The 21,046-nt window shown below is 35.9% G+C and overlaps 1 protein-coding gene across 8 annotated transcripts in view; it reads left to right on the plus strand.

The window, feature by feature from the left end:
• The window catches only part of TRIM37 (tripartite motif containing 37), a 186,689-nt gene that overhangs the window by 62,549 nt on the left and 103,094 nt on the right, over positions 1-21,046 (plus strand). For all 8 annotated transcript variants that reach the window (XM_032871918.1, XM_032871920.1, XM_032871922.1 and 5 more), the window contains 5 exons: positions 1,151-1,238; positions 3,259-3,381; positions 5,003-5,126; positions 5,920-5,987; positions 16,937-17,061. In XM_032871918.1, the coding sequence (XP_032727809.1) occupies positions 1,151-1,238; positions 3,259-3,381; positions 5,003-5,126; positions 5,920-5,987; positions 16,937-17,061 (528 nt within the window). The remainder of the gene's footprint in view (positions 1-1,150; positions 1,239-3,258; positions 3,382-5,002; positions 5,127-5,919; positions 5,988-16,936; positions 17,062-21,046) is intronic.

A 21,046-nucleotide genomic window follows, 5' to 3' on the forward strand; every position in this document is an offset into this window, starting at 1 on the left:
GGGTTAGGATACCACCCTTATGACCTCGTTTAACCCTCATTATCTTCTTAAAGGTCCGTTCTCTAAATACATTTATATTAGGGCTTTAATATATGACTTTGGGGAGGATACAGTTCGTTTCATAACCAGATGCAAATTCGTGTTTTACTTGTGGATATCCATTTTAAGGGGAAACTCATTTAAAATTGAGTTGTTCATTTTTTATGAGGATATGGTATCACATTATACAGTTCCATGTGTCTTGATTATTGTTAGCATTGGCCATATGTGGGGCAAATTTTGTATATGTATACATGTTCGTGTAGGTATAGGCTCATAATGTGATTTGCTCAAAATGTATGATAGAACTTATCTATAGTGATGCAAGAAAATGATCTATTTATATATTATTTAATCTGCATTTTTCATAATTGTAAAGTCTTTATAAATTAATGAAACAACACTAAAATTTTTGTATGTACATGTGCTTTTTTAAGCTTAATTTCTAGAAGAATGGAATGCATTTTATATTGTTTCCTGAGATATAATCATTTAAAATTGACTGACCTCGGGGTGCTTGGGTGGCTCAGTGGGTTGGGGCCTCTGCTTTCGGCTTGGGTCATGGTCCCGGGGTGCCTGGGATCGAGCCCCGCATCGGGCTCTCTTCTCGGCAGGGAGCCTGCTTCTCTTTCTGCCTGCCTCTCTGCCTACTTGTGATCTCTGTCAAATAAATAAAATCTTAAAAAAAAAAAAAATTGACCTCAATCAGAAAAACAATTATCATATGATCTCTCTGATATGAGTAATTTGAGAGGCAGGGCAGGGATTGTTGGGAGTAGGGAAGGAAAAAATGAAACAAGATGGGGTCGGGAGGAAGACAAACCATAAGAGACTCTTAATCTCCCAAACAAACTGAGGGTTACTGGGGGGTGTGGGTGGGTAGGGATAGGGTGGCTGGTTTATGGACATTGAGGAGGGTATGTGCTATGGTGAGTGCTGTGAAATGTTTAAGCCTGATGATTCACAGACCTGTACCTCTGGGGCAAATAACACATTATTTGTTCATTTAAAAAAAAAAAAATTGACCTGTTTCCCAAACTTAGGAATTTGTTGAAGTAATTATGTTACAATTTAATTTATTTAAACTATATTTTCTTTTCATAATATATAGATGTGAAAATCACCATGAAAAACTTAGTGTATTTTGCTGGACTTGTAAGAAGTGTATCTGCCATCAGTGTGCACTTTGGGGAGGAATGGTGAGCAGAAAAAATTTAGCATATTATTTTTAGCTAGAAATACTTGTTTGATTTAGATAGAAAGTAATGTGCTTATAGAATGAAATTTAAATGCATCTGATTTATAGCAGAGGTATCATACCACAGCCTTCCTTTGTAGGAGATGTTGTGTGCAATGTGTGACCACTTACATAAATATTTTAATTGAAAACATATAAAATGTATATTCACTTGCAAATCTTTTATTGTAGGATCAAAGTCTTATCTTTGATCAAAGGCCAGTTGATAATGTCGTGGCCACAATTTCCAGTTTTGGTTTTCTTTAAAATGGAACAACAACTTTCAATATTGTGAAATAATACGAATGCAAACATTTGGATCCTTAATGGTTTTTTTTTCCTCTTTCCATTCTAATTCAAAAGTAGTTTTTTAAGGCATTGTACCTTTTATCAGGTCTAAAACATTCAAGTTAGTTTTTCTGGAAACAGCTTTTTATTTCACAGTTGTATCTTTTGTTTAACTAATACTTAATTAAACTATACTTATGTAATAGGTACAATTAATGTAAATAGGCTTGAAAATAAACATAATAGGTTCTTGGTGGGGAGAGTTAGTTATAGTGGGAGCAGAAGTTGCTAGACAACTAGACATATCTGTTAGCAATAAGAATTGATCATTCTTGGGGTGCCTGGGTAGCTCAGTCAGTTAAGCATCCATCTCAGCTCAGTCCCTGAGCTGGGTTCCATGCTGGGTATGGAGACTACCTTTAAAAAAAAATCAGGGGCACCTGGGTGGCTCAGTGGGTTAAAGCCTCTGCCTTCAGCTCAGGTCATGATCTCAGGGTCCTGGGATCGAGCCCCGCATCGGGCTCTCTGCTCAGTGGAGAGCCTGCTTCCTCCTCTCTCTCTCTCTCTCTCTCTCTCTCTGCCTGCCTCTCTGCCTACATGTGACCTCTGTCTGTCAAGTAAATAAATAAAATCTTAAAAAAAAAAAAAATCATTCTTTGGGCTTTGGCATATTTTAGGAAGAGAATGACAGGCATTTTGGTTGAGTAGAGTTCAATTCAGGGAGTGTTCTGTTAAGATTTGAAAACTAATGTGATAAGTAGAAAAATATTGAATTCTTACAGTTTAGTACTTAAATATTAACATATTTAATTATGTTAATATTAATATAATTAATGTATATATAATATGCTAATATTAATTAATAATATTAACATAAATATTAAGAAGCAATGGAAACATTCTTTTTCATATTTAAGTGGACAGGCAAAAATCGACATCTTTTTTATCTTCAAGACCATGGTTGGGTGCTTTGGTTGGACAAGACCGTTCTGGCAAGAACTTAACTGTTAATAGGCAGTTTGTTTGTTTGTTTCTTCCTTCCTTCCTTCCTTCCTCCCTCCTTCCCTCCCTCCCTCCCTTTCTCTCTTTCTCACTTTTCCCCCTCCCTTTTTCCCTCCCTTCCTTCCTTCCTTCAGATTTATTTGTTCATTTTAGAGAGAGAGTAACAGCATGAGAGGGAGAGAGAATCCCAAGCAGACTCCATGCTGAGCTCAGAGCCCTATGCAGGGCTTGATTTCATGACCTTAAGATCATGACTTGAGCTGAAATCAAGAGTGGGATGCTCAACTGACCGAGCCACCCCGTCATCCAGGAAGGAGTTAATTTTGCAAAGGCCTAGAAAAGAAATACAAGAACATGAAAAAAGCTAGTGCTGACCAAGAAGAGAGTGGCAAATAAAGTGTCAGATGGTTTGAGCCATGGTTAAAGATTTTGGTTCTTTCTGATGAGTATAGATTTCTAGATTAAGTGTAATGTTTATTGCTAAAGTTTTTTATTTGCAGTCTTTAAGGATTTCCTACATGGGCCAAGTGATTTTAAGTAAGTTCGCCTTCATTTTAACAGTAAAGACAGCTAAAAAAATTTCTTTTGAAAATATTTACCACTTTATTAATACCCATGGAGTGTTGATAAAGAAGTAGAATTGGTTGAGGTAAAAGAAAATGTTCTAAAACTATTTTTATTAATTTAAATAGCATGGTGGACATACCTTTAAACCTTTGGCAGAAATTTATGAGCAGCATGTTACTAAAGTGAATGAAGAGGTAGCTAAACTTCGTCGGCGTCTCATGGAACTCATCAGCCTCGTTCAAGAAGTGGTAAGACTGCTACTGAAAGATCATTTTCCATTTTATAGTCTAGCCTATGTAATATGTATTTTTCATAATATGAATCAATTATGTTGAAATCAAGATTTGAAAATCTGTAAGATACATTTATAGTCCTTTATACCAACTTCAAACTAGCTGAGGAATTTGTATCCAAACTCCTGGCCTGTTCCACATTTGGAGCCAGAGAAATTGCCTTTTCTTAGGCAGAAATAGAAAATGAATGTGTTAAATAAGTTTGTTTGATACAGAGTCAGTAATTGACTCCTAAACAGTCAGTATTGACTTTTGCAAAGTCATTAAGTCATTCATTCTTTGGACCCTCAGCTTTCGGGGGTGTTTTTGCTACCAGTGAAAGAGCTATTTCTGATGTTTTGAATTAGAACTCTTTGGAATTGAAAGAGTAATATTTAACCCTACTCTTCAGATACTTTATGGGTCAAACAGCTTTGGTGAGGTATTTACCATCTGTAATATTATTTATATGGGGAAATGTAATAAGTTTTAAACATTTAAGTACTGAATATACTTTTGGAATTTATTTTGTTTAAAGGTGCCAGAAAGGTAGTTATAACTAATGAGGTTTGAGGACCATCCCTGACTTAAGATGTCTTCATTTTACCCTTTCAGGAATCAAGGTTCAAACCACTGTTCTATAGCCTTTCTTACATAAAAAATAATATATGAGTTGCATGTATGCTACCTACAGAGTAATTGTAGAATGTAAACAAGTTGAATGACTTCTCTACCTTTTTCTCTATTACTTTCTCTTGGCAACATAATTTGGTCAGTAGGGAGGGTGTTCTAGCATTGAAATTCTCATTGTTTGTATTTATAATAACAGTAAGTATAGGAAAGATTGTTTTCTACTTCTGGTGGTATGCTTTTATGAAATGTGCAATGTACTCTGCAATCATCTGAAAAAATTTAAAACTTTGTAAACTAGAGTAGATACGGCTTTTGACATTTTTCATTTGTTTCAGGGTTTTGCATGATGTGACCCTGGCATTGGTATATACTTCTATTTTTGAACAATGGTTTTTTTTATCAGAGATATGATTGGGGCTTTGAGTATGTGTTTTGTATATGGTACCTAACCAATATTTTTTAATATCTTTCACTGTTAAAAGAGCATGTACTTTATTATGTTTGTCTACATTTAAAAGTTTTGTTCCTGATTCATTTCAGTGCACAATTTAAAAAAAAATATATTTATTTATTTATTTGACAGAGATCACAAGCAGGCATAGAGGGGTGGGGGGAAGCAGGCTCCCCACTGAGCAGAGAGCCCGATGTGGGGCTCCATCCCAGGACCCTGGGATCACAACCTGAGCTGAAGTCAGAGGTTTTAACCCACTGAGCCACCCAGGTGCCCTTCAGTGCACAATTTTTTTAAAGCAGTGAGTTTCCTATGACACATAAGTAATTAAAAAGTATTATTGGGTTTCACCTTTTAAAGAGGAAATCAACTGACTTTAAGAATAATTGCAGTGATTGCAGTAATGTCTGTTTGCTTTTGTTTTAAAAATTCTTCAGTTTTTTTTGTGTGTTTTTTTTTTGTTTTGTTTTTTTTGTTTTGTTTTTTTTTTTTTTGTACCTGTTTATCTTCTAGGAAAGAAATGTGGAAGCTGTTCGAAATGCAAAAGATGAGCGTGTTCGGGAAATTAGGAACGCAGTGGAAATGATGATTGCACGGTTAGACACACAGCTGAAGAATAAACTCATAACACTAATGGGTGAGTGTTTTCCTATGTTGTTGGAATATGTGGTGCTTTGAGCCTCCTTGAGATTCATTCTTGAAAGAGTGAAGGTTGGTGAGTTGTTAATAGGCTAGGAAAAGATTGCTTTCGAAAGTAAAAGTTCCACCTATTAAATGTTCCTCTGTATCAAATAACATTATATGTAGTTGATATAATTTCCACTAAACTCATGGGTGTGTATGCTTCTAGCTCTTTAGACTAGTGATTTACAAAGAAAATGGCCTGATTTGGCAAGCGTGCCTGCCTTATCATCATCTTCTTTTTTCCCTCCTCATCATATAAAACAGTTTTTTCCTTCTCTAGTTATTTTGTAGTAATAATTCCTTATCCCTGTGTGTTTCCTGCCTCTTGAGACTATTTCTGTCTGGGCATTTTTTTTTTCTTTTTAAGCCATTAAATTCTGGGAAAGAATTACTTCAGTAGAGTTGATTGAGTAAAAAATGTACTTTTCTAGATACTTAGATTCCTTTGGAGGAAATAAAAACATTAATTTCCTTACAGAATATATTGTCATTATGTATTCCTAGATGAATTTCGTAGACCTGAATTGCAATTTGTCTAAAATTGTAGTTAGGATTGTTTCTGAAATCAAAAGCTACTACAATGTTAGATTGAACCTTCTGAAGCTCTGGGAAAATTTTGTAGGGTAGCTGTAGTGAAGCTTTATTTACTTGAAATTGATTCCTTATTTATGACTATATTCAGTGAAAGTTAATTTCATTCTTAACCAGTAATGAGCCTGAGTATTGGTGTTTTGTTTTTAAAATAGGTCAGAAGACATCTCTAACACAGGAAACAGAGCTCTTGGAATCCTTACTTCAGGAGGTAGAGCACCAGGTGATGAAATAATAAATGTAATGAAATAAAGTCTGTCCACAGGCTTTAAAAAAATTCATTTTTGGACAGGATTATGGAAGACCAGAAGATTAGGAGATCTATGTGCTATGTTAGGAATTTTTATGAAATAGGAATTGGCTGATTCTGTTGAAGTTTTCTCTGTCATCTTTGGGAACAGGATAAAATTAATAAGATTTATTCTGTTTTGTAGGAATGCAATTATTTAACATTTCTGTTAAGGAAATTTTTATTAAGTACCAAATATATAACTGGCATTTTTTTAGGTGTTCAGAACATAGCAGTAGACAAAATGGCAAAAATGTCTGCCCTCATAGAGTGGGGTAGGTGAGGGGATCCCTGAGTGTCGTAGTTGGTTAAGCGTCTGCCTTCCGCTCAGGTCATGATCTCAGGGTCTTGGAATTGAGCCCTGTGTCAGGCTCCCTGTTAAGCGGGGGCCCTGCTTCTCCCTCTGCTTGTGCTCTCTCTCTCCCTGACAAATAAATGTAAAAAAAAAAAAAAAAAAAAAAAAGGGAATGGGGTAGGTGGGGATGAACTACATAGGGAATGAGTAAAGTGTATAGTGTTAGATAATATTTGATATGTTCTGTCTTATTTTTGGTTTTAGAATTCTTGTATTTCTCTCTTTGATACATAGCTATTTCCTCAGGTTATTCTTTTAATTATCATCCTGGGGATTCCATTTACTTCTTTCCATTTCAGTTTTTTGTTTTTTTGGTTTGTTTATTTCGGGGAGAGAGAGAGCACGCACAAATTGAGGGGGGCAAAGGGAGAGGGAGAAGCCGGGAGAAGAGGGAGATGGGCTCCCCACTGAGCAAGGAGCCCATCTCCACTGGACACCAGGCCAATCCCACGACCCCAGCTAAAGGCAGATATGTAACTGGCTGAGCCACCCAGGCGCCCTTTTTTACTTATTTCTTGGGTCAAATTCCGTGTTTCCTGATTTCCATGGCTTCCTCTCTTTTGCTTTACTTAATTGTTTTAGTATCACATATCCTCCTTTAGTTTTCCTGAAAAGTTAATCAGGACACAGTTTTCTTTGTTTTGAGAGAGAGACAGCAACAGTGAGGGGCGGAGGTGGGGGAACAGGGGGAGAGAGAATCCTACGGAGGCTCCATGCATAATGCAGAGCCTAATGCAGGGCGCATTTTCACAACCCTGACCTGAGCTGAAATCAAGAGTCAGATGCTTCACTGATTGAGCCACCCAGGTGCCCCTCAGAATAACTTTTTTGAGACTGCATGTCTGAAAATATTTTTATTCAATCTTGATACTTGATTGACAGCTTAATAGAATTCAGTACCTACTTTTATTTAAAGACTCTTGTTTTTCTTTTTAATATTCTCATTCTTAATTGTGCATGTTTCCCTATTCCAGAGACCGTTTTTTTCCCTCCAGAGAATAAACTAGCACCTTTCTGCTGGAGTGTTGGAACAAATTTAAACCATCTATGGTGGAATAGGGGCAGGGATCTGGGGATCTATGTGTGTTTTTTTTTTTTGTTGTTGTTTTTTTGTTTTTTTTTTTTTTTTAACAACATCATTGAAGAATAATTGACAGTAATTGGCATGTATTTAAAGTGTATAACTTGTTAAATTTTGATAAAGTATTTACCTGTAAACTGTCACCATAGTCAAGATAGTGAGCATATTTGTTATCCCCCCCCAAATTTCTTTGTGCTTCTTTATAACTCTGCTTCTCCCCACAATTCCTTCCCCAGGCAACCCCCTTGTCTGCTTTCTATCACAGATGAATTTGCATTTTCTAGAGGTGTACATAATTGGAATCATTAATTCATATAATTCACTTCTTTCAGTCAGTGAAGTCATTTTGTAGTTCATTCATATATCCGTTTTCCTTTCCTTTTTAATTATGGGTAGTATTCTTTTGTGTTTTTTTAATATTTATTTATGTAAATAATCTTTATACCCAATGTGGGTCTCAAACTCATGATCCCAAGATCAAGAGTCCCATGCTCTTCTGACTGAGCCAGCCAGGTGCCCTGTGTGTGTGTGTATTTGTGATATATATACACACACATTGTAATGCATATGCCACATTTTGTTTTTCTGTTCAACTGTTTATAGTCATTTGGGTTGCTTCCTCTTTTGGCTGTTACAAATAAAGTTGTAATGAACATTATGTACAAATTTCTATATGGACATATATTTCCTTTTCTTTTTGGTCTGCCTAAGCTACAAGGGCTTGGTAAATTGGTTGGTGTATGATTAATTTTTTAGTGCCTGCCAACTATTTTCTGAAGTGAGTGTACCATTTTTATTTCCATCAGTAGTCTATGAGAGTACCAGTTCCTCCACATTATTGCCAACACATAATATACTCAATTCTTTGAATTTTAACTAGTCTCATAGAAGTGTGATAGCATTTTGTTATGTCTTTAGTTTGCATGTGTCTTATAACTAATGATGTTAAGCAGCCTTTCTTGAACTTAAGTTGCCATCTGTATATTTTCTTTGTTGAAGTATCTATTCTGATCTTAATGAAGTATAAATTATCAATTTATTCCTTTCGTGTCATAGTCAAGAAATTTTTAGGTAGTCCAAGATCATAAAAAGTTTTTCCTGTGTTTTCTTGCAGAAAACTTGTAGTCTTAGCTTTTACATTAGGTTTATGGTCTTTTAAAAATTATTTATTTATTTTTAATGTGAGGTATGAATCCAAGGTAGTTTATTTTTTGTATATTGTTAAACATTTTTTCCACCACGATTTGTTGAAGACCAGCCTTTCTTCACTGAATTGTCTTTGCACCTCTTTAAAAAACTAGTTGTCCCTCTATATACATTGGTCTATTTCTGGATTCTGTTCCATTTATTTATTTATTTATTTGTTTGTTTGTTTATTTATTATTTATTGATAGATAGATAGATAGATTTTATTTATTTGACAGAGAGAGAGATCACAAGCAGGCAGGGAGGCAGGCAGAGAGAGAGGAGAATCAGGCTCTCTGCTGAGCAGAGAGCCCGATGCGGGGCTCGATCCCAGGACCCTGAGATCATGACCTGAGCCGAAGGCAGAGGCTTTAACCCACTGAGCCACCCAGGCGCCTCTCCATTTATTTATTTTTAATGACAGTACTACACTCTTTTCATTACTGTTGCTTTATAATAAAACAGGAAATGTTAGCTTTCCAGCTTCGCTCTTCTTTTTTTTTTAGAGTTGCTTTGCATTTCATTGCAGGTTCTTTGCCACTTCTATATGAATTTTAGAATCAGCTTGTTGATTTGTTCCAAAGAGTTATGGGGTTTTGATTGAAATTGCATTGGATCTGTAAATCCGTTTAGGAATATGTAACATCTTAATACTGAGTCTTTATTCATGGAGACTCTGGGTCTTTTGTAATTTCTCTCAGCAGTGTTTTGTAGTTTTCAGGAGACAAGTTTTTCACATTTTATGTCCGATTTATTCATTATTTCAGAATTCTTGGTGCTATAGTAAATCAAGACCTGACCTGAGATCAAAAGTGTTTTTAAAAAATTTTAATTTCTGATTTCTTGTGCTTGTGTAATTAATTTTTGTATATTTTTGTGTATATATATATATAATTTTTGTATATTCATTTTTGTATATTTTTGTATATATATATATATATAATTTTTGTATATTCATCCTGTAACCTTCAGTCTTGCTAAATTAATTAGTTCTAGAAGCTGTCTTATAGATTCCTGGGGTTGCTTGCAGATAGTCATGTTGTCTCTAAATATGGAGAGTTTTCTTTTTGATCTGCTTATTATTTAGTTCCTTGTCAGATTTTACTGACAAGAATTTCCAGTATAATGTTGACGTAAGCATGATGCTAGCAGCGAGTTTATTGTATTTCCTTTTTTTTTTTTTTTTTTTTTTTTTTTTTTAAAGTAGGCTCCATGGCTACTGTGGAGCCCAATGTGGGGCTCAATCCCACAGCTGTGAGATGGAGACCTGAGCTGAGATCAAGAGTCAGATGTTCAACCACCTGAGCCACCCAGGCACCCTTATTGTAGATATTCTTTATTAGGTTTTGGATTTCTGTTCCTCTTTGAGAATTTTCACTAGGAATGAATGTTGGACTTTGTCAAATTCTTTTTCTGCATGTATTAAGATTATCATATGGTTTTCTTTTTTCATTCTTTAAATGGATTAACTTCTTAAAAAAAGATGTTATTTATTTGTCAGAAAGAGAGTGTGCACAAGCAAGGGGGCTGCAGGCAGAGGGAAAGGCAGGCTACCCTCTGAGTAAGAGCCAATGTGGGGTCTCCATCCCAGGATCCTGGGGTCATGACCTGAGCTGAAGGCAGCTGTTTTAACTGACTGAGCCACCTAGACATCCCATTAACTTTTTTAAAAACTATTTTACCAACTTTGTACTTCTGAGATAAAAATCCTGGTTTGGTTAATGTATTGTCCTTTTAATGCATTACTGGATTTGATTTAAGATTTTGTTTAGAATTTTTGCATTTTTTGTGCCTGAGGGATATTAGACGATAATTTCCTTTTCTCAGAGTATTTTGTCTGGCTTTGTTGTTAAAGTAATGATGGCCTCAAAGAATTTTAAACTACGCCCTCTTCAGTTTTCTGGAAGAAGTTGAATAGAATTGGTTATGGTTCCTTTAGAGGTTTGACAGAATTCACCAGTGAAGACATTTGGGCCTTGTTTTCTTTGTGGAATGGTTTTCAACTATAAATTTAATTTCTTTAATTGATACAAAGCCGTTTACATTACTTATTTCTTATTCTTATTTTTTCTAGAGTGAGGTCGTGGGGTGGGGAGGGGCAAGAGGGAGAGGAAGAGACAGTCCTAAGCAGACTCTACAGCTACTGTGGAGTGGGCTCAGTCTCACAATCCTCAGATTATGACCTGAGCTAAAATCAAGAGTCAGATGCTTAACTGACCGAGCCACCCAGGTGCCTTTATAGTACTTCTTTCTTTTCTTTTTTTTTTTTTTTTTAAGATTTTATTTATTTATTTGACAGATCACAAGCAGGCAGAGAGGCAGGCAGAGAGAGAGGAGGAAGCAGGCTCCCTGCTGAGCAGAGAGCCCGATGCGGGGCTTGATCCCAGGATTCTGAGATCATGACCTGAGCCGAAGGCAGCGGCTCAACCCACTGAGCCACCCAGGCGCCCCTATAGTACTTATTTCTTGAGTGAGCTTTGGTAGTTTGTGTCTTTCAAGGAATTATTTCATTTGAATTTGCCAAATTTATTGGTGCAAAATTCATGATATTCTCTTGTTATCCATTAACATTTGTAGAATGCTGTGTTATCACTTCTTTCTTTCCTGATAATGGTAGTTCTTGTCTTTTTCCCCTGATCAGTCTTGCTAGAGGATATCTATTCTTGTTGGTATTTTCAGATTTAGCTTTTGGTTTTTTTCTATTGTTTTTGTTTTCTATTTTATTGATTTTTGTTTTGATCTAATTTTTTTCTTTGCTTTATTTGTGTTTTATTTGCTCCTTCTAAAATCTTAAGATGGGAGCTGTTGTTAACTGATTTGAGACATTTGTGTTCACAATACTTGTTTCCTTTGTGATTTATTGTTTGACCCATGGGTTCTTCAGAAATGTTACTTAGTTTCCAGATATTTCTGTAATGTCATGAGGTTAAGGTGGTTGGTGGTGATGTGTAGGTCTAGTATATTGTTATGAATTTTCTATCTACTTGTTTTATTATTGAGAGAGGGCTCTTGACATTTTCAGCAGTAGTTTTGTATTTGTCTTTTGGCAGTTCTATCAGTTTTTGCTTCATATATTTTGAAGTCATTGTATTAGGGGCCTAACAATTTAGAATCGTTGTATTCTCTTGATTAATTGTTTCCATTATCACTGTGAAATGACCTTTATTCTCATAACATTTTTTGCTTTGAAATCTATTTGATTTAAAAAAGCCACTTCATCTTTAACTAGTGTAGCTATGACATATTTTTTCTGACGTTTTATTTTTAATGTATTTATTTCTAAGTATTTAAAATCTATGTTTTGTAGGCTGCGTACAATTTGTTCTGGTCTTTTATATCCAGTTGGACAATCTTTGAATTTTAACTGGGATGTTTAGGATGTTCACATTCATTGTACTTAGGTGAAGTTTGAATCTGACATCTTGCTGTTTGTATTCTATTTGTCTTATCAGTTTCTTGTTCCCTGTTTGGGTCATTCTTGAATTGAATTTTTTTTAATGTTAAGTATATGGATTAATTTGAACTTTAAAAAAAATCCTACAGTGAACTACTTAATTAGACCTAGATCTAGGAAATGATGAGGAAATTAAAGTGGGGGAAAAAGCATTACTAGTGATGAAAAGTAACACAAAAAGAGAACATTCTATCATAAGGATAAGAAGATAAGACAGTTATGATTTTGTATTCTAGGATAAACTAAAAAATCAGATACTTAGGAAATTATAAGATTTTGATAAAATCACTATAGTAATAAAAATAATTTTTAAAAGTAAATATTTACATAGTGCTTACTATATATCAGACAGTGTTCTATGTGCTTTACAAATAGGAGCAACTTTATTGAGGTAGAAACTACATGAAGAGGATAATTTTTAGGAAATTGTAATTATCAAGAGTCACTTAAGAGTATATAATTAATTTAATTATTTTATTTATTAAGTAGGCTCTACACCCGCTGTGAAGCCCAATGTGGGGCTTGAACTCACAATCCTGAAATCAAGACCTGACCTGAGATCAAAAGGGGCACTTAACTGACTGAGCTCCCTAGGTGCCCACAGAATGTCTATAATTTAAACAAGAAACATTAAGTAAATTTTATTGGTAATAAATCTCCTTGAAAAGGCATAACATTCAGACTAATGGAAAATTTTTACCAAATCTTTAAACATCTGTTGCCTATCATAAGTAATTTTTTCTTAGTGAATACAAAAGTACTACATACCATTCTTTGAGACAATGTAACATTAATAACAAGTTGTAGTAAGAACAATATAAGAAAATTAAAGTTCAGTTTTATTGAAAACTAAATGACAAAATCTTAAAAATACTAGCAGACAAAAAACAGTAGGATATTTATGAGAACAAACAAGAAAGCAAGACCAGGGTGCCTGGCTGGCTCAGTTGGTGAAGTGACTCGTGATCTTGGGGTTGTGGGTTTGAGCCCCACATTGGGGATAGAGATTACTTAAAAATAATCTTAAAAATGGGGCTCCTGAGTGGCTCAGTGGGTTAAGCCTCTGCCTTCGGCTCAGGTCATGATCTCAGGGTCCTGGGATCGAGCCTCACATCGGGGGGGGGTCTCTGCTCAGGGAGCCTGCTTCTCCTTCTCTCTCTGCCTGCCCCTCTGCCTACTTGCGATCTCTCTCTCTGTCAAATAAATAAATAAAATCCTTAAAAAAAGCTTTAAAAAAGAAAAAACCTGGGCAGGGTTAATCAAAGGAATGAAATAAATGTTTCATTATCAGAAAAATCCTGATTATAACTTAAGATAAAAGGGCAAAGCCACATGAATATATAAATAGAAATGAATAGGATAATAATTTTTAAAACATTATTATATTTGATTCTTATTCATCACCAAACTATTTAGCAAACCAGGAATAAAAGGGAACTACAGTAACTTTGTTTTTTAATTTAAATTTTTTAAAAAGATTTTATTTATTTGACAGACAGCAAGAGAGGAAACACAAGCAGAGGATGTAGGAGAGGGAGAAACAGGCCTCCCGCTGAGCAGGGAGCACGATGCGGGCCTTGATCCCAGGACCTGGGATCATGACCTGAGCCAAAGTGACTAAGCCACCCAGGGGCCCCAACAGTAACTTTATTTTAAAGGTCTATAGGAAACAATCTAAATGGTAAAACTTAAGAATCTCTCTGGTAAAGAATCAAGAGTTGCTTCCTATCATTGCTTCACTGCTGAGTGTGCTGGTCCTGTATTTTCTTTCTTTCTTTCTTTTTTTTTTTTAGATTTTATTTATTTGACACAGAGAGAGCAAGCGAGAGAGAGATCACAAGTAGACAGGGAGGCAGGGAGAGAGTGTAGGAAGCAGGCTCCCCCGCTGAGCAGAGAGCCTGACGCGGGGCTCAGTCCCAGGACCCTGAGATGATGACCTAAGCCGCAGGCTGAGGCTTAACCCACTGAGCCACCCAGGTGCCCCCGGTATATTCTTTTTAAAAGATTTATTTATTTTAGAAAGAGAATCTCAAGCAGACTCCCCACTGAGTGTGGAGCTTAATGTGAGCTTGATTCCATGACCCTGAGATCATGACTGGAGCCCAAACCACAAGCTGGACACTTAACCGACTGAGCCACCCAGGCTCCAGTCCTATGTATTAAATTAAGGCAATAAATATATAAATATATTGAAAGGAAGAAATAAAATTCAGTATTTGCAGAGTATGTGGTTATCTACATAGAAAGTATATAACTTACACCTTTTTAGTGAGCTAATCTTGGCTGTTGAATGCACAAGTAAGACATAAAAATCAATAGTGTTTTCATATATCAGGAATAATCAGCTAGAAAACTTAATTGAAAAAAATCCCATTCCTAATAGTAACAAAAATGAAGAATTTTGAATAATTTTAATAAAAGATGTTGACCTTTTTTAAAAAAGAGTTTGTTAGGGAGAGAATGAGCAGTGGGAAGGGGTAGTGGGAGGAAGGCAGAGAGAAGCAGACTCCCTGCAGAGCAGGAAGCCCAGTACGGGGCTCTATTCCAGGACCCGAAGATCATGACCTGAGCTTAAGACAGACGCCTAACCAACCAACTAAGCCACCATAGCACCCCTGTTGAAGACATTTGTAGAACTGTTATAAAATGGGTAAGAATTGAATGAAGAGATACCCTGTATTTCGTTGATTCTCAGATATATGTTATACTGTCTTTGAAATGGGATGCATCTTAACAGTTGATATAGCCGTGATTTACTGACGTTTTTTTCCTTAATAGTACATAAAATAGTTACGTTTAATAATGTGGCCTATTACATTTTGTTGACTATAGTATATTTATCTAGGGGAATGTTCAACATTACAAATGTTCTGTTCTCTTGGTGTCATTCTAGAAGTTGTAGTTCCATCTTTATTTCAACATGAATTTTCTCAGAATTTGGTAAAATTCCAATATTAATACAAAAGAACAAGGGGTCTCAAATAACCAACATACTCCTGGGTTTAAAAAAAAAAATTGGGATTCTTGTCCTATATCAACATATAATGTGAGAAACTTGCGTATGTATATAGGGAACTGTGCACAAGGGTCTTCACTCAGGAGTTATTTTTAATAACAGTGGAAAACAACCCAATTGTCCACTGATAGAGGAAAAATAACTTATACTATATTCATGCAATGATATCCTCTTTAAAACTGCTGAAATGAGTAGATTTTTAAATATCAATAGACAAATCTCAAACAATGGTAAGTGGAAAATGTAGGCTATATCATGACATAGCTTGATGGTGTTTATGTGAAGTCTAAAAACAAGATTGCTAAACACATAATGTGGAAATACATGTACAGCAATAATAAACTTCATTTGAGTGAATTATCTTAGAAGGAAATGGGATCAAGGAATGATATTTATAATATGCATTCAATAAATATTTGAATACAAGCTATATAAGTTTTGATAATTATCATGATACCAGTCATTATTCTTCATGAGCTATGAACTTATCATTTTAAAGTTACAAACCTGGTTGTAGTGAGTGTTATAAATATTACTTATATGGTATTAGATAGTATATAAATTTGATAGGGCATCCATAACTAAATACCACAAACTAGGAGGTGTAAACAACAGAAATATATTTTCTTACAGTTCTGGAGGCTGGAAGTCCAGGATCAGTGGCAGCAGGTTTGGTTTCCCCTGAGGTGTCTCTTGCAGGCGGCTACTTTCTCTGTGTCCTCTGAAGACCTTATCTCCAAATACAGTTACACTGAGCTACTAGGGGTTAGGACTTAATAGGGAGTTTGATGGAGACACAGTTTAATCTGTAACCGTTTATAAAGCTTTCTCACATACGGCTTCATGATTGTTATAACAATCCCAGTGAAGCAAGCAGTAGTAGATACTATTATTCCAGTTTTACAGATAAACAGACTCTGAAAGTCATATAATTAGTGCATGGGAGATTTAGGACTTCAAATTGGTTGTCTTGAATAGAAAGTCTTTTTAACTACCATACTTATTTTACTAAAATTGAATTTCTCAGTTTTACCTTTGGCACTATATAAAGTGGTGTTTTCCAAATTGATATAGGTTAAAACTTCTTTGGGTCTGTTACATCTTAACATTTCTCTCAGTCTTGGAATGCAATTTGAAAAATCCTTGTTTGAAGTCTATTGATCTATAGAGGTTTATTCGTTAATATACATAATAGTCAGTGTGCCAGTCTAAAATATATTTGTGGTTGCTTGAAGTTGGATTTATGCTAATACATAAGGAACGAAAAATGCATTAAAATCAAATATGCTTCTTCAGTGACTTTATTATTAGAATGGAAATAACCTAGATCCTATGTAGATTCTTTTTTTTTTTTTTTTAAGATTTTATTTATTTATTTGACAGAGAGAGATCACAAGTAGACAGAGAGGCAGGCAGAGAGAGAGAGGGAAGCAGGCTCCCTGCTGAGCAGAGAGCCCGATGCGGGACTCGATCCCAGGACCCTGAGATCATGACCTGAGCCGAAGGCAGCGGCTTAACCCACTGAGCCACCCAGGCGCCCGATCCTATGTAGATTCTTAATTCTTAAAACCACTTTGAAAGTCATTCTGTTTTTCTTTCTCACTTTTTTCAGCACATAACCAAAAAAGATTTATTTATTTTAGAGAGAAAGACTACACAGGAGCAGTGGGGAGGGACAGAGGGAAAGGCAGGGAGAGAATAACTGAAATAATTTCTATTTTTATTCTTTATTAAGGATTTTGAGGTGCCATTAAATATTAATTTTGTTTATTCAGTTTTTTTCCTCACACAGTTGCGGTCTTGTAGTAAGAGTGAGTTGATATCTAAGAGCTCAGAGATCCTCATGATGTTTCAGCAAGTTCATCGAAAGCCCATGGCATCCTTTGTTACCACTCCTGTTCCACCAGACTTTACCAGGTATGGTATAGTTTTTTAACTTGATTTTCATCTGAAGTTTATGTACAAATACATATACTTGTTTCAAATGAGTGTTGTTTTTCTTAACTCCATAGTTTTTTAAGGTGCATTTATAATGAAGTGGTCTGGTAAACTTTAGTTATGCATGTAAATCTGGTTTAAAAAGTACTGGTAGACTTACACTTGATTATAGAGGATCTTGAATTAGGAGTTAGTTTGTTCTGTAGAAGGTGAACTGATCCAATTCAGTTTCATTAGTATCTATTCATTTTTTAAAATTGAGGTATAACTGACAGTAGCTTCATATTACTTGATAATGACATAAGTCTAACATCTCTCACCGTGAACAAAAGACTTTTTTTTGTAATGAGAACTTTTAAAATCTACTCTCTTAGGAACTTATGAATATGTAATACAGTGTTATTTACTATAGTCACTGTACTATACAGTCCATCCCCAAGACTTACTTTATACTTGGAAGTTTATACCTTCTGACCCCTTTTTTCCATTTCACATATAAGTGAGATATGGTATTTGTCTTTCTCTGACTTACTTTCTTCGCTTAATGCTCTCAAGGTCTATCCATGATGTAGTATGTTCATTTTTTTTTATTTATCTTTTGAGTGTACTTATATCACATTACACAGGGACTGTAACACATTATGTTGCCAGAAGCAAAACTCAGATGAAATGCCATAAGATTCTGAAGGTTTCATGATGTTACCTTCATATCCTAAAAGGCAATGGGAGGAAACAGTTGGTTGCATTCTATGCATCTTTATAGTTTTTTATTTGGGGCAGCCTTAGAATTCTTTTAAATAGCATATTCTTTCAAACATGGGGTGTTAGAGCAGTGGTTCCTCACATTAGCTGTGTATTCAGTTGGGATTCTTTTGAAAATTACCAGTGCTGGCTCATACTTCAGGTCACTTAAAATAAAAATCTCTGCAGATGGATTAGTCTGCTTGGACTGCCATAACAAAGTACCATAGACTGGGTGGTTACTACTACAGAAGTTTATTCTCTCATGGTTCTGGAAGCAAGAGGTCTAAGATCAGGGTGCTAGGAAATTTGATTTCTGATGAGGCCTCTTTGTTGACTTGCAGGCAGCTACCTTCTCCCTGTATCCTTGCAAGACCTTTTTCCTCAAGCACAGAGATCAGTGTTTGGTGTCTTTTCCTCTTCTAAGGGCATGAGCTGTATTGAATTAAGGTCCCTCCCACCCTTATGACCTCAGTTAACTTTAATTACCACCTTAAAAGTCCTTTCTCCAAATACATTAGGGGTTAGGACCTCAATGTACAAATTTTGGGGGATGCAATTCAGTCTATAACATAGGCTATACTAAGACATTTTATATTTTGTTCTTTATAAATCTCCTTAGTTGATTCTTATGATGTGAGGTTAAACCACTGCCTCAGATAGAAATAAATTGTTATGACAGATTTTTGTCCATCTTAGACTTTAAAGATGGCTTATGGAATATTCCCAAGTTTTTCTAGTATGTTGGGAGCTGTGGTACCTTTAGGAAATAGCCTTTGTTTTAAAAATGTTAATGTGTTTAACTGCCGTTTTTCTTTAATATATGATGCCCTCTGATGGCCACAGGGCATTGATGGTACTAGACTGTATCATGCAAGCCAAGGTTCTTCAACCTTGATGTTGTTGATCAGGATAATTCTTTGTGGGATTGAGGGAGCTATGTTGTTTATTGTAGGATGTTTAGCAGTATCCCAGTAGCATCTTTCCTTTTACAGTTGTGACAAATATTTCTAGATGTTGCCAAATGCATCCTGGGAGCAAAACTGCCCCTGGTTTAGAATCACTGGCATAACCGGACCACACCACCAGTTATAACCGATCCTATTATCAGAAGGGAAAATTCTTTTGACAACCAGAACTCAGGTAGTTCTCACTGACGATAAGTCTTCAGTTCTCTCTGAATTAACAAACTGGGTTTAATATTCTGTTTTAATCAAGCACTGAATATTATTAAAAGGCCTTGGTATTTGGCATCTTTAAGTAGATTTGGGTGAACTAAGGATGTTCACCAGTATCCCAAAGGCTGCCTCTTTGATAACATGGTCAGTCATTTGAGGTTGTTTTTTTTTGTTTGTTTGTTTTTTTTTAAGATTTTATTTTAAAATGGGACGCCTGGGTGGCTCAGTTGGTTAAGCAGCTGCCTTTGGCTCAGGTCATGATCCCAGTGTCCTGGGATCGAGTCCCCCATCGGGCTCCTTGCTCGGCAGGGAACCTGCTTCTCCCTCTGCCTCTGCCTGCCACTCTGCCTGTGCTCGCTCGCTCGCTCTCTCTCTCTGACAAATAAACAAAATCTTAAAAAAAAAAAAAGATTTTATTTATTTATTTGATAGAGAGAGAGAGATCACAAGTAGGCAGAGAGGCAGGCAGAGAGAGGGAGGAGGGAAGCAGGCTGAATGCCCCAGTCATTTCAGTTTTAAAGAATACCTTTTCTGAACCATTTGACATAAATACTATACATATAAAGGTAAATGTTTTTCTTTTCAGAGTATAGTGCATGGATCACTTATCAGAACTAGCTGGAGTGTTTGTTCAGAATGCAGATTTCTAGGTCTCTTCCCTGACAATCTGGTGGTGGTGTCCAGAGAATGAATCTTGGGCATCCTGAGTAATCCTGCACTACAGTTGGGAACTGTAGATATGGATAAACTCCTGTGCTGATACTGCTTGCAGCAGCTCATTAGGCAGGCACCTCTGCATTAGACTTGTCAATCTCTCTAACACCCAGTGATTATTTTGCTTTCTGTTCCCCAACTGCCCAAGTGGCTCAGAACTCCAACTTCCTTTTCATTACCTTCTTTTTTGGGTGAGATGAAGGGACTGAAATTGGAAAGGCAGGGAGCAAGGGAGGAAGGTAGGAACATCAGTAAAGAGAAAACCAAAAATTTCAAAAATAAGAAAGTATGACAATTAAGGAGCTTCCCATGGATAAGTTCACATTAAGAACCTCTCTCCCCTAGTGATGCTCATTACTGCCTTACTGGAAAATTTGGCTTGTAACTTAACTGTAGTTTTTAATAGAAACTCTTTTCATGGGTTGCAGTATACAGGAAGCAGGTGTTCATCTGTTGATGCATTGAGGGAGCATAGTGGAGCTCCAAATAAAAAAGGCCAACATTGACATTGACATTAAGTTATAGATCAAATTTTAATTGTGCAAAGGCAGTGGTGAATGTTCCTAAGCTTTGTGATCATGGAGCTGGATTGCCTTAAGTCCCATTAGTTCATAATTCATGGTGGAGCCACAATGGAGAATAAAGTTACCAAAGAAGAGTACAATGTTATTTAAGACCATCTGTGTGTTTAGTACTGTTGTAGGTGCTACTCAGGAGACGTGGAAGAATACATTCCATATTAAATAGTAGAGAATTGTATATTAAAATCTAATATTTGTTACTCAATTAAAGTTGGCCTTTGAACAATGTGGGAGTTAGGGATGCTTGCTCCTGAGCATTCAAAAATCCACATACAACTTTTGACTCCCCAAAAGCTTAACTGCTGATAGCCTACTGTTGACCAGAAGCCTTATCGATAACATAAAGTTGATTAACACATATTTTGCGTGTTGTATTATATACTATATTCTTATAGCAAAGTAAGCTAAAGAAGAGAAAAACATAAGAGACAGTATATTTGCTGTAAGTACTGTATTGAAAAATGTCCACTTATGAGTGAGCCTCTACAATTCAAACCTGTGTTGTTCAAGGTCAACTGTATAATACATACTGCTTAATGCTGCCCCATAGCACTAACTTTTTTTTTAAGATTTTATTTATTTATTTGAGAGAGGAGAAGGTCAGAGGGAGAAGCAGACTCCCCATGGAGCTGGGAACCCGGTGTGGGACTTGATCCTGGGACTCTGGGATCATGACCTGAGGCAAAGGCGGTCACTTAACCAACTGAGCCACCCAAGTGCCCGCACTAATTTTTTAACAATGTTATATTT

Source organism: Lontra canadensis, unplaced genomic scaffold (assembly GCF_010015895.1).
Source record: "Lontra canadensis isolate GAN:19392208 unplaced genomic scaffold, GSC_riverotter_1.0 scaffold43, whole genome shotgun sequence".
In the NCBI taxonomy this organism is placed as follows: Eukaryota; Metazoa; Chordata; class Mammalia; order Carnivora; family Mustelidae; genus Lontra; species Lontra canadensis.